The sequence below is a fragment of the Centropristis striata genome, chromosome 24, assembly GCF_030273125.1.
Source record: "Centropristis striata isolate RG_2023a ecotype Rhode Island chromosome 24, C.striata_1.0, whole genome shotgun sequence".
Lineage (NCBI taxonomy): Eukaryota > Metazoa > Chordata > Actinopteri > Perciformes > Serranidae > Centropristis > Centropristis striata.
This window is the reverse complement of record NC_081540.1, coordinates 18,900,770-18,914,979: the sequence shown is the minus strand read 5'-3', so window position 1 is coordinate 18,914,979 and position 14,210 is coordinate 18,900,770. Positions and strand designations below refer to the sequence as shown.

The following is a 14,210-nucleotide window of genomic DNA, read 5'->3' as shown; positions in this document are numbered from 1 at the left end:
TGACCTAATGTACGCCTAGATTTCATAGCTCCTCCCTTGGCTATATAATTCTAGTTAAAGTGGACTTCCATCAGATTACTCTCCACTGCATCCTCTTTGCTCCACAGCCCCACTTCTCCTGGACACGAGGCAAGAAGATGCCGGCCACGAGCAGCGTTTTAACACCTCTGTGGATTATTTTGCTCTTCAGCTGCGGTGTGTGCGCCAGGAAGCAGCACGATGATACTGATGGTGATGAGTCCTGGTCGGAGAGTGTTTCCAGAGCGCAGTGCTCGTCGCGGTGCCTCAGTCTGCACAGTGTAGCTGCGCTCTCCACACCGCTGCTGGTAAGGACGCTGCAAAGTTGCACGCGTAAAATGTTATTTTAAAGCCAAAAACAATATGGATCAGCACGTTTGAGAATGCACACTGCAGAAAAGGTGTCTAAAAACAACATAAATACACTAAATCTGAGGGAAATGATCTTGCTGCATGGACAGATGGGAAGATTTCTTAAATTAAGATTGTTAAATCTAGAAATAAGCATGTTGAACACTTAAAATAAGAAATTAACTCTTAAAACAAGATACATTATGTAACACTTCTCAATCTAAAGTTGTTTTTTTTATCTTGGAAAGAACCAAATAATTGTCAGTGCACTCTGCCCGGGCCAGTTCATCACTGCTTGCAGCTTTAATTGATCTCTTTTGTACATTTTTGGTCATTTTTGGGTGTGTTGAACACTTAAAATAAGAACTTAACTCTTAAAACAAGATAAATTAAAGCTGCAAGCAGCGATGAATTGGCCAGAGCAGAGTGCACTGCAAATTATTTGTTTCTTAGCAGGATGAAAAACTTTTTTTGGTGTTTTTTTTTGTCTTTTTGTGGTGATTTTACGTCTTTTGTGTCTCTTTTTTTTTGGTGTGTTTTGTCTTTTTATGTCTTTTTGTGATTTTACGTCTCTTGTGTCTTTTTTTGGTTATTTTTTGTATTTTGTGGCTTTTTGTGTCTTTTTTTGGTCTTTTTATGTCTTTTTGTGTCTTTTTTTGGTCATTTTGTGTCTTTTTACATCTTCTTTGGTCACTAAATGACCAAAAATGACAAAAAATGTACAAAAGAGATAAATTAAAGCTGCAATCAGCGATGAACTGAACACAGAGTGCACTAGAAATTATTTGTTTATATTATCATTATTATATTATTTTTATCATATTAAAAAATAACTTCAGATTTAGTGTTAGAATGTATCTTGTTTTAAGAGTTAATTTCTTATTTTAAGCATTCAACATGCTAATTTCTAGATTTAACAATATTAATTTAAGAAATCTTGTGAAGTTAAATTATCTGTCCATGCAGCACGATCATTCCCCTCAGATTTAGTGTTTTTATCTTGTTTTTAGACACACCTTTTTTGCAGTGCATGACTACAAAGTACATTAAGACAATATGCATCACTGCTGGCATTTTCTTTTTTATTGTATTGCAAATCACGTGCACTTTATTGACTATTTTGCTAAATATCCTGCAGGGTTTTGGATTTTTGCACATGCCTTTCTGCTGCAAATATTGATTTCCATTATTTTGAATGCACAGTATGACCTCAACATGTGCTGTAACATTATATTAGTTACATTACAGTCATATGGCAATACCACTGTAAGTCAAGTAAAAGCAGAAAAGTTATGTTTATGGTTATGGTAGGCCTATATCAAACAGTTTTTTCATTTCAGTATACATTTTGCAGTTTATTCCTCTATTACTTCATAAATACAGTGTAGGCTATTACTAAAAATACATGTGCAGTATATAGCTGTATTCTTGTAAATGTACAACACAATACTGTTCAGTTTTGTCAGTAAAGTTCTGAGTACACTGTTATACTTTTTAGTGTAGATTTACAGTAAATTTCTGTAAATATTGTCATCATCGTAAAGTACTGTAATCATGTTTTTTCTCCCAGATTGCATTGCAATATACAGTATGACACTGTATGGTAATGTAAGTCATGGTGTTCCACAAGGTTCTGTGCTCGTACCACTTTTATTCACACTATACATGCTTCCTTCAGGAAATATCACTTAAAAATAATGGCATTCTCTTAAAGTGCTGTAATCACATATATTTGCTACCAAATTGCATTGCAATATACAGTATATGGCATTGATACAGTTGAATACTGTTCAGATTTCACTGTAAATTTACATCTAAAGTGTGCTCTGCACAGAGAAGGGTGTTTAGGTGTTTGGAATTGTTAGTAGTGTAAAGTCCATTGGTTTATTACCCCCAGGACACTACCCTTCACCACCATTTATATTAATAAATAAACAATAATGTGATTTTTTCCCCGCTCTTTTTCTTTATTCTGTAAACTTCTATTTCACATGAAGGCCTAACTGTTCCTCTCTACACTGCCAAAATACAACCCTGGTGCAGAAATACTTTCAATTACATTAAATATTGTTGACAAAGCTTACTAATATATATATATATATATATACATATATATATATATATATATATATATTAATTATCATATAAAACAATTTAAACTTCCTATAAAACATCCAACATGTGTAATAATAAGTCATATGCAAATGTGTTCAGCCATTGAAAATTGTTTATAATAATGTGTTTCTCTTGTGAGCAATTAACTCGTGATTAATCTAATCAATCTTTTTTTTTCTTTTGGTTGAAATTTAAATCTAAATATCACAAAAATATTGATGTTGTCAGCGTAATTGTAGATATATATTTTCAAGAAATACTGGTATTGAATAAAGAAAAAAAAATGTTGATTATGGGTATAGTTGATAATTGATAGGATCTTATATTTTCTTTTCAATTTTTACTAAAATTTTTACTCAAATGGATAACATAAGGCTTGTTATCTTGATTATATAATTCATACAGATCCCTCCTCTGTCAGCAACTATCTCTCACCACACACACACACACACACACACACACACACACACACACACACACACACACACACACACAGATAATACATAGAGTCGACTTTTTGCTCCAGGCTTCAGAGTGATGGGGACAACATTCCTGTACACTCACTTAGAGCAATGATAACTGCACAGAATGATGGTCCAGCCCATAAAAAAGGAAAAATCAGACTAAACTGTAAATGCCTGTGGTGCTGCCTCGACATTATTTTCCCTTTATCTCCAAAAGCAAACTACAGAAAGTACCTCCAAGTCTTCGAAACTGCTCCTCAGACATGCAACATCTAAATCATCACATCACTCTCCAGCCTAACAATCCAGAGCATTCAGGCCAGTGAATCAGTCACAGCTCTGATGTCAAATCATTGGCAGCTGGAGTGTGAAACACTCACATTGACCTCATGGACACAGTCGGGATGGGCTGGGGCGTGTCCGGGTCACACCATCAGGAACAATAATCCTCTGTTGCTGCTTTATTTTATTGCTTTGGTCCATTCAGAAAAATGTGGTGACCATTTATGTGCAAGTCAATGGGTAATGGGTAGTTATTGTGTCACAGACTTTGTTGAGTTGTGTCAGGAAACCAATTTCCTCTACAGTTACACTATAAACATAAAGTGAAATATGAACGGTATGTCATACGTATGTATTCCGGGAAGACAAAAACAGTGATTACAGCACTTTAAGAGAATGCCATTATTTTTAAAGTGATATTTCCTGAAGGAAGCATGTATGGTGTGAATAAAAGTGGTACAAGCACAGAACCTTGTGGAACGCCATGATTAACATTAACATATATATATATATTTACTGTAAATTTATTTCAAGTGATACACTTTATTTTTAAAATACAGTAAGAAATTAATTTACTAATCCATTCAGTGGTAAGAAAAAGTATGTGAACCCTTTGAAATGTCTTAGTTTCTGCATTACTTTGTCATAAAATGTGATCTGATCGGCTTCTAAGTCCCAAAGTGTGGGTACAAAATGTAAAAGTAAAAAATTATAATTATCAAGTCATATGGGTGAGTGTTTGCTTAACCTTTTGATGCACAGCATGGGTCAAAAATGACCCCCATTCATTGATACAAAAAGGGATACACTGAATTAACAATTTGAGTATATGTGTAACTATGTTTGTCTTATTTTTAAGATTTAACTTTAAAAGAGTTGTTAGAACCACCAGATTACATTGGAAAATCACATATTTTAACATTTGAGACTTATTAGAGCCACCAAATAATAATTTCCATTGGAAAAACACCAATTTAACAAAATAGGATATTTAAGTTTTGTGTCTTCTTTGTCAGGTTTTAAATTGGTGACAACAAATAAACACCTTCTAATGCACAACATGGGTCAAAATGAAATTAATTCATTGCAAAGATATAGAATATAATCACTTTAGACCCATGTTGTGCATCAAAGGGTTAAGAAAAACAATGATACCAGCATGGCTTGGTAAACATTTTTAAAGTGGTATATACAGGCAGAATGACAAGTCAAAAACAGCAAAAATAAAATTAAAAAGCAGCAATTTGAGGGAGGATGATGGGGGGTGCCATGCCCCTTGTTCAGCTGCTGTCCCCGAGTTTAGTCTGATAGTCTGATCCCCCCGAGTCTTTGATCCTCTATCGGAGGTTTGTGCATTGATAAATCCATGGCACTGTCCGTGGTGCTGAAATAGCAGGCGGCTTTGTAATTACACTTATCCACTCTCAGTCCCACCCTTCTGTCAGCCTCAACATGATCTATATTTGCTTAACCAATTACTAAATACTTAATTCTATATAATATTTTAGCTTTAATTCATTTGTTATTGAAGAAGCAGAAACAGCAGAAATTGACGTATTTTTCTGCCCTTTACTAAAAACATTCTGACAACTACTTATGAAATACTTTATGAAAAGTTTCCAAATTAAACAGACATGTGAAACAAAATGTATCATTCTAGTTAACCCACCAAATGAACCCACATTGGAAATACAGTCAACCATCTAAGCCACCAGGGATCATCAAATACATCTGTCCAGGACTTTTAAATAAAGAAAACATAATGTAGTCATGTCTAGTAACCCTATCATTGTTTGATATTTTCACTTTCTTACTAAATTCTAAATACTTAATACTAAAACATCCCATTTTTATTTGCTTAAAAATACATGGGAAATACAGAATGATAACTAAATACTTATAGAAAATGCTCTCAGAAGAGTGATGAAAAAAACGTAATTGTAAATATTCGCAATACCAGAATTACCATTTTTTCCTCCTCACATTTTCTGAATTCATTAGGCCATTATTCTGTCATCTTAAGAAATATCACAACTATCATATTAACCAATACAGCTTTATTTATATAGCCCAGAATAAAATTTTCCTCAAAGGGGATTTTTATTCTGTATAGGATACAGCAGACAGTAATTATCCGGCATTTAACTGCTCTCAAACTAAACTCAGACATTGAATAGTAATTTATGAGAAAACATCAGTGTGAATCAGCTTCTAAATAACCTGCTGCTCTGCAGTAGAGAGAAAGTTAGGTGAGAAGGAACAAACAGCCAGAGTAGATCATGATAACTGTATTTACTGAGGTGAGTCAGTCTGTTGAATTACTGCAGAGCGCAGTGACATGGACACTGTGTGCTCTTCAATAAATGGATGGTGTGAACGAGTATAGGGATCCTTTTCCACATCGCAAGAACAACAAAACTGTATTCATATTTGTATTTAAATGCATACATAATGCATTATTTATAGTTTTTTACTGGATTTTAGAAATACAATGTATTACTAGAAATAAATTAGCAGTATATTACTGAAATTAAATGAATTACAACACAATACTTTTCACAATTTTTCACAATCGTATTCTAAAACAGTACACTGTAAAACTTTTCAGTGTAAATTCACATTAATAACTGGCAGCAGCTTCACCTACAGTACATTTCTGTAAATATTGTCATCATCGTAAAGTGCTGTAATCATGTTTTTTCTCCCAGAATGCATTGCAATATGCAGTATGACACTGTATGGTAATGTTAGTCATGGTGTTCCACAAGGTTCTGTGCTTGTACCACTTTTTTTCACACTATACATGCTTACTTCAGGAAATATCAGTCAAAAAATAATGACATTCTCTTAAAGTGCTGTAATCACTGTTTTTTTTTCTCCCATATTGCATTGCAATATACAGCATGACACTGTATGGTAGTGTTAGTCATGGTGTTCCACAAGGTTCGGCGCTTGTACCACTTTTATTCACACTATACATGCTACCTTTAGGAAATATCAATTAAAAATAATGGCATTCTCTTAAAGTGCTGTAATCACTTTTCACTGTTTTCTTCCGAGATTGCATTGCAATATACAATATGACGCTGTATGACATCAATACAGCAAAATACTGTTTAGATTTCACTGTAAATTTACATCTATAGGTTTACAGTGAAAGAGATTGGTAAAGAGGAGGAGGATCAGACAATGTGAAAAAATACATTTGATGTCTTACTGTCTCATGTGTCTTGACCAGTGATCCTCAATCTGCACTCATTATTTTTCAGCAGACAGCCTGAGGCTCTCAGCAGGGAGACACAAAGGACATCAAGTCCCACAAAGTGCATAGGAAAAACACTCATTTGTCTTTATACAGAAAAATAACAGTTGTGCTGCACACAGTGTGAACTCCGGAGCTCTGTGATATTCTCTTGACAAGCTATAATTATATAGCCTGCCTCTGAGCTGTGACTAACAGACTATTACCTATAATTACCGCATTACAATGTATTTTTATGCAATTAATTAAATGAAACAGACTTATTAATTTGCACTTCTTTCTCTGTCTCTTTCTTTTTAGTCCTCTCTTCAGAATAATGGATCCCTGGGTTGGTGTCATAGTCATAAACAGTGTGCAAAGGTAGGTAACCAGTGATTCACCTACTTCAAAACCACAGCACCCCTTTCTTTGTTTTTTTAATTTCACACTTCACTGTAAAACTTTTCAGTGTAAATTTACAGGAATTGACTGGCAGCAGCTTCAGCTGCAAAGTACTGTATTTTTTCTTACTGTATCTTAGACAGTATATTACTGAATTCTTGTAAATTAACAACACAATACTGTTCACAGTTTTGTCAGTAAATTAATTAATATTTACAGTACACTGTAAAACGTTTAATTGTAAATGTACAGTAAATTCCTGGATATAATGGCATTCTCTTGTTGTGCTATAACTATTTTTTTTCTCCCAGATTGCATTGCAACATACAGTATGAGACTGCACGGTGATGTTAGTCATGGTGTTCCACAAGGTTCTGTGCTTGGACCACTTTTATTCACACAATACATGCTTTAGGAAACATCACTAAAAAACATTCAATTCACTTATTTTTCTATGTTGAGGACACCTAGTTATATCTATCAATCAAGCTGGATAAAACTGATCAGTAAACTAAGCTTTATGCATTATAATTATCTTGAAATAACGTGATAATATCACAAGCATGTCCAGACGTGTGCATCACTTTGAATGGTCCTCTGGAAACACTTCTGTTATGTTGAGATCTATTTGCGGTGCGTTTTCTTATTGTGTTGTGTTGTGGTCTTTGCAGCGCATTTTCTAAATGCTGCACTTGTGTTGTCAAATTGATGAAAATGTTTTCTCAATTTGTGTTTTGTGTATTTTCATGTGTTTTCTTAAGTTGTAGCACTGTGAGCTCTCAGGGCCACTGTACAATATAGTCATAAACAGTGTGCAAAGGTAGGCAACAAGTGATTCACCACCTTTTTTTTAATCACAGCACCCTTTCCTGTTTTTTTACTCTCACGTTACACTATAAAACTGTAACCATTATTTCCAGGAACTTACTGCAAAATTTACTATAAGTGTACTATAAATATTCAGTAATTTAATGACAAAATTATAGTATTGTGTTGTCAGTTTACAAGTTAGCGATCTCTCAAAACATACTTTTATTGGAGAGCCTTTCCTGATTTTACTTGAGCTTTAGCCTTTTTTAATTACACGTAATGTTTTCATTTTCCTTATTAGACTGCTTTGGTATTCATACACTAAAATTACTTTTATCTGTTGATTGTTATGTATGTTTTAATTTGCCTTTGTAAAGGAGTTTGTGTGAGAAAAGTCCTCTACAAATAAAGATGATGATTATTATAATAGTGCAAAAAAAGTACTGCAAATAATACTGCAAAAAAGCCAACTTGTATTTTTGGCCTAAAACAGTGATTTAAGTTGGTAAAACTTGGAAATATAAATTATTGACATTTAGGGCAATAATGTAAGTTAGCACAATAAAGGAAGCCAGTTGTCTGCTCAAAAACAAGTTAGTGAGTTGTTGTTACTTATATCTTTAAGTTGGGGTTCACAACAAGGGACAATAGTTCTGCTAACTAACTTATTTCTTTGCTGTGAAATGTGGGAAATCGGTGAAATTCGGTCATTAGCGAAAGCTAGCAGCTAACTGATGCTAGCAGCGCTGCTTGTTACAGCTACAAGAGTATCCATTAGCGTATCAATGCTAACTCAAAATTGTGGTCGCAACATTAGCTGACATTTCATAGCAGCGTTACAATCGTGCCAATTCAGCACATTGCAGAAGTTAGCAGAAGTAAAGATTAAAAGTTATTACAATGTAAAATTATAAGTTTGTACAACTTACAGTTGAGTTGACAAAAATCTGAATTCAGTGTTGAGCAAACTCAAAAACAAAACTTAAAATATTTAGTTTAACTGTCCAACTTTTTGTCCAACTGCCCAAATTTTATCGAAGTTTGTTGCCTTAAAATTTTAAGTTCACCCAACTTTTCTTTATTTGCAGTGTGTGTACACTGAATTAAATGGCGTACATTATGGCAGTGCTGCAGCACTTTCTAAGTCACACAGTGCACCTGCAGCAGCGTCCTTATGTTAATATCATGCACAGATCTGTTTCCTTTAGCTGATTGGTGGAAAGATAGGAGGCCATGTGGGACTGCTGGTGTTTTCCAGTGTAATAAATCACTCACATGTGCACATTGAGTGTGTGTGTGTATGTGTACCTGCCTCGATGCCTGTCTGGAGTCACATGTCTACCTTTATACAGTATGTGTGCCTGTTAGTGCAGCAATAAATCACTCCACATGTAAACCAGTGACATTGTGATGCATGTGTGTGTGTGTGTAAACCTGTACATATTGATGCTTGCTTGTGTACTATAGTGGTTATTACCTATTTCGCAGTACTACCATTCATCACCAAACTGGCCTTTTTATTCTCTGACGTCCTATACATCACACAAGTCTCCCAGGTAATACATCAACACTCATGAAAGGGACAGACAGTAACAGATGGAATACAGACTTTGCAACCCCCCTTAAATATTATTTTCAAATCATAGAAGTTCTCCTGGTAACTTTCATGAAATTATGCTCGGATAATTTCCATTTCACATCCACTGCACGTCTACTTGGGCCCATTCATTTTCTTTTTTTTCAACCGCCCCCCACGAGGAATATCATCTCCTTGTTGAGCAATGGAGATATTAACAGGCTTTAGCAGCCTTTCACTTTGTTAGCCATGCGATCCTAGTGATGGGTAATTGTGATGACATGTTCGAGCATCGACATCTCCCCAGCTGCATTATTAAGAGCTTCTAAAGTAAGACATCCAAGTCGATTTAATGAATGATCACAAGGAAAAAACGGTTTTATGGTGGCGTGAATTAGTTCAAGAGCTGCTTCATTCTGTCATGTGTTAAACATAGTAATGCATTTCAAAGTACATGCTGTCTTTTTTGGTGTTTACTAGATATCTATATCTATACTGTATATATGTATGGTATTTGTAGCCTATATAGGACAATCTAAAACTGAATTATCATAGGGAGCTAGTTACTGCAGAACTGTATGTGTTTTCCTTTTGGAGGCTGTAGCACACTCACTTCCAATTCAATCCAATTCAATCTTATTTATATAATCCCAGAAACAAAAAATCATAGATTTTCCTTAAAGGGCTTTACAGACTATTAAGGGTATGCTACCTTCTGTCCTTTTACCCTCACAGTGGTCAAGGAAAGATTCAAAACCCCAAAAAATCCTTAACAGGGAAAAAACAGGCGAAACCTCAGGTAGAGCAACAGAGAAAGGAACCCCCTCCCAGGACGGACAGAAGTGCAATAGGTGTTTTTTGTACGGAACAGATCAACATAGAAAAATAGTGTAGATATGGTATGAGAAGGGAGAGAGGGAGGATAGAAGGGGATGTATGAGAGTGGGAGAGAGAAACAGAAGAACCAGAGGAGCAAGACAACAATAATAGCACTAACCCTACAAGGAAGTCTGTCAGTGTGTTTACATGCACAGTTCAATCGAGCTATGCTTAAAAATCGATTTTGGCGTCTTATCGGACTTCTGTCTTTGTCCCAGTTTGCAACTGAGAAAATCAAATAACTGATGGGAATGTGTCCTCCTCCTCATTTCAGAGGTCATTTCAGCAGGTTAATACTGCCCTCTTTCTGGTTGCGACTGGCTAATGTGATCGGCTAATTTGATCGGCTAATGTGATCAGCTAATGTGATCGGCTACTGCAACTGACTAATGTGACTGGCTAATGTGACCGGTTACTGCAACCGACTAATGTGATCGACTAATGTGACCAGCTAATGCGACCAGCTAATGTGACCGGCTAATGCGACCGGCTAATGTGACCGGCTAATGCGACCGACTAATGTGACCGGCAAATGTGACCGTCTAATGCGATCAGCTAATGTGACCGGCCCGAATTCATGATGACGATCACAGTAGCAGTAGTGATAAGACAGAGACCAGCAGATCCACCACAGCTATCATGGCCCAGTCCAAGCCCAACAGTGATCCATTATGGAGATGGTAGTAGTAGTGGGTAAATGGTAAATGGACCTGCACTTATATATCGCTTTTCTAGTCGCTTTGCGACCACTCAAAGCTCTTTACACTACAGACTGAGCTCATTCAACCATTCACACACACATTCATACTGGTGGCAGAGACTACCCTAAATGGTGCCACCTGCCACCATTGGGAATTCATTCACACACCGATGAACGCAGCGTCGGGAGCAATTTGGGGTTCAGTATCTTGCTCAAGAATACTTCAACATGTAGGCTGCCATGGTCGGGGATCGAACCGCCAACCCTCCGATCGGTGGACAACCCGCTCTACCAACTGGGTGCCTATCAAGGCTGCAGACCATGGTCAAGATCAGATCGAGTGTATTGCCCGCTTTGTGAGTAGGAGGGGTGGCGACCTGTTTGAGGTTAAACGATGACAGAAGAGACAGGAAGTCAGAAGCTTGGGCTCTCTCAGTGTGGATATTCATGTCTCCGAGAGTAGCATGTCAAGCTCTACAACCAAGTTCTCAAGATGGCACCCTGGCGATCGGTATATGATGACAATATTGAGTTAAGTTGGAGATGTAGCTTTTATTGCATGGTGTTCAAATGAAGAGATGTTGCTGAGCAGAGACAGCTTGGTGAATTTCCAGCTTTTGCAAATGAGGGCACCAGTGCCGCCTCCGCGCCCAACAGATCTTGGCGTGTGGGAGAAGTTAGAGTCAGGAGAGAGTGTTGCTGGTGTGGCAGAGTTTTCCGGGGTGGATCCAGGTTTCGGTCAGAGCAAGCACTTGTAAATTTGATAGATTAACCTGCGGAATGAGAAGGGGTTAATAAGGAAACTGATAGAAGTGGGACACAAACTCAACAACGCTCCTTCTCATTTTCTGATTTGATAAAATAGATAAAAACGTGTGCTGAAGCATAAAACTGGATGCTTGATGACTTAAAACCTTCTCCAGCTAGATGGAAATGAATCAGAAATATTTCTCTTTAGCCCCACAAAGTCAATCCCTATTTTATAAAACATCTTTGCTCCGTGTCCAATGTCAAACCTGGAGTCAGAACTGGGTCTAATATTTGACAGTGACCTTTCGATTGAAAAGATCGATTACAGAAGTCATTCAATCATGTTTTTATCAACTGGGGAGCATCCAAGAAATCAGCTCTTTTCTCTCTCGGCCTGATCTTGAGAAGGTCATTCAGTCTCTTATTTCATCCTTGTTAGATTATTGCACTGAACTGTCCTCGGGTAAGGCCAAAACAAACACTACACTGTAAAAAAAGTTGTTGTTGTTGTTTTTACGGTAAAAAACGGCAGCTGTGGTTGCCAGAACTTTACTGTAGTAAATATGGTAGAACTTTTTTTAATATTACGGTAAAAAGACATTAGCACTGTTGATTTCACGTTTAAGAATGCCATTTTATTCCATTTTTTACTGTATAAATAAGTTTTTCCATCAAAAGAAACACTGTTTTGCCATATAATTGGCAAGAAAATACTTTATAAATGCCGCAAAAATTATATTTACCATTTAAAAATATTTTACCATTAAATATTACAGTATATTTTGTTAGAAATATGGTGTTATGGTAGTACATTTAACAGTGAGAAAAAGTATTTTTTTCAAAAGATAAATGCAAAAATTACAGTGATGGCTTGTATATGTATTACATTAAATAAATAAGTGGAGTAATGTATTTTTCAAAAAATAAAACTGTAAAAAGTACTGTTTTGGCTGATATAAACATTTACAGGGTTTCATTGTTACTGAAACTGAATTAACTCATTTATCATTTTCTGGTCTTTTACTGTTGTGGTTTAGCAGTTTTTCACCGTAAAAACTACAGACATTTTTTACAGTGTAGAAGACAAGATTCTATCAGCCCTGTCTTAACATCTCGTCACCAGTAAATTACAGAACTGATTTTAGGTTTTTACCTAAATACCTGAGTAATCGTTCCCATTTCATCATATTTGGTAGTTGTGGGCAGTGGATATTTATGGGGAGATAGCAGGTCAACAGTAGAAGCCACATAGTAGTGGTGAACCATTTGATAGCTGGAACCTGAAGATGGATTTGCAGCTCAGCAAGTGTGTCAAGTTGTTCTAGTCAAAAATCTATAAAATGATTAATAAAAACCCTTATTTCACTTGACAAGATTTCTTAAATTAAGATTCTGTCCATGCAGCAAGATCATTTCCCTCAGATTTAGTGTTTTTATCTTGTTTCTAGACACCTTTTTTGCAGTGAAGACCTGAGATTGCAGGATCAGTGAACTCCCTGAAATCACTTTTTAAAACTTTTTTATTAATGCAAACACATCATTTTATTTCCAACTTGTTATATTTTCACGATTATTATTATTATTATTATTATTATTATTATTATTATTATTGTTATTATTATTAATTAAGTAATTGTATTATTATTATTGTATTATTTTTTGTTATTGTTTTTTCTTTTTATTATCACACAGATTTTACTATATTTTGTGCTGATTTTTTAAACTTTATAATGCAGCAATAGAACACAAGTTCTGATTCCACCCTCATTTCTAATTCACAAAAAAGAAAAAAGAAGAAAAAAAGATCTCAGACTGACATTATCTGCACTCATTCCATGTGCACAGAGCAGCCTTTTAGTGTGGAGAGCCTTCCGATTGACTCCCCTGTTTAGTGGTGGTTAATTGCGAAATAAGAGTCTCTCTCAGCGGGATGTGAAATCACTGCATTCATCTAAAGAATAACACTGTCTGCTATTTAGAGCAGCTTGATCCTCGGTGCACTTTTCATCAACATACAGCAGCAGAGCTTTAGATGTGGATGTGGTAAAAGCTGTCAGAGCCGCTCTGTGCTGACAGGTGCTGGAACATTACCACTAAATTCACAGCTCTCAGATCTTGTCTGCAGACAGTTTTTATTTGCGTAAGTCGGGCCTGTGGTTGGCTTTGTTCACAAGCATTGATTTGTGTTTCGGTTTGTTTATTAGTCCGCGTTACAGACCATCATTCTGCTTTGCAGTGGCGGTTCTACACAGGGGCCTCCAGGGGCCACTGCCCCTGTGAAGAAGCCTTTGGCCCTTGCTGTGGCCCCTGTGTCAAATTAATAATAAAATGGTCAATTTATAACGATGAACAATGGAACAATTCTAACCTTTTTTTGTTCAAACAATATCTCATTGCACACAAAAGGAACCCAGAATGTGTACATTGTATAATAGTTTAACTCTATGGAGTCTTATAGGGCTATTTTGTCCATTTTTGAATCATTTTCATGTCTTTACGTGTCTTTGTAAGTCATTTTGTGTCTTTTTTTGGTAATTTTGTGTCTGTTGTGGTGTCTTTTTTAGTTATTTTGTGTCTTTTTTGTCATTGGTGTCATTTATGTGTCTTTTTTGTGTCTGTTTT

General features: G+C 35.9%; 1 protein-coding gene across 2 annotated transcripts in view; it reads left to right on the top strand.

Annotated features, from left to right (window-relative positions):
• The window catches only part of anos1a (anosmin 1a), a 47,561-nt gene continuing 33,351 nt past the window's right edge, over nt 1–14,210 (top strand). For both annotated transcript variants that reach the window (XM_059328261.1, XM_059328260.1), the window contains exons 1-2: nt 1–326; nt 6,793–6,852. In XM_059328261.1, the coding sequence (XP_059184244.1) occupies nt 138–326; nt 6,793–6,852 (249 nt within the window). In that variant the 5' untranslated portion in view covers nt 1–137. The remainder of the gene's footprint in view (nt 327–6,792; nt 6,853–14,210) is intronic.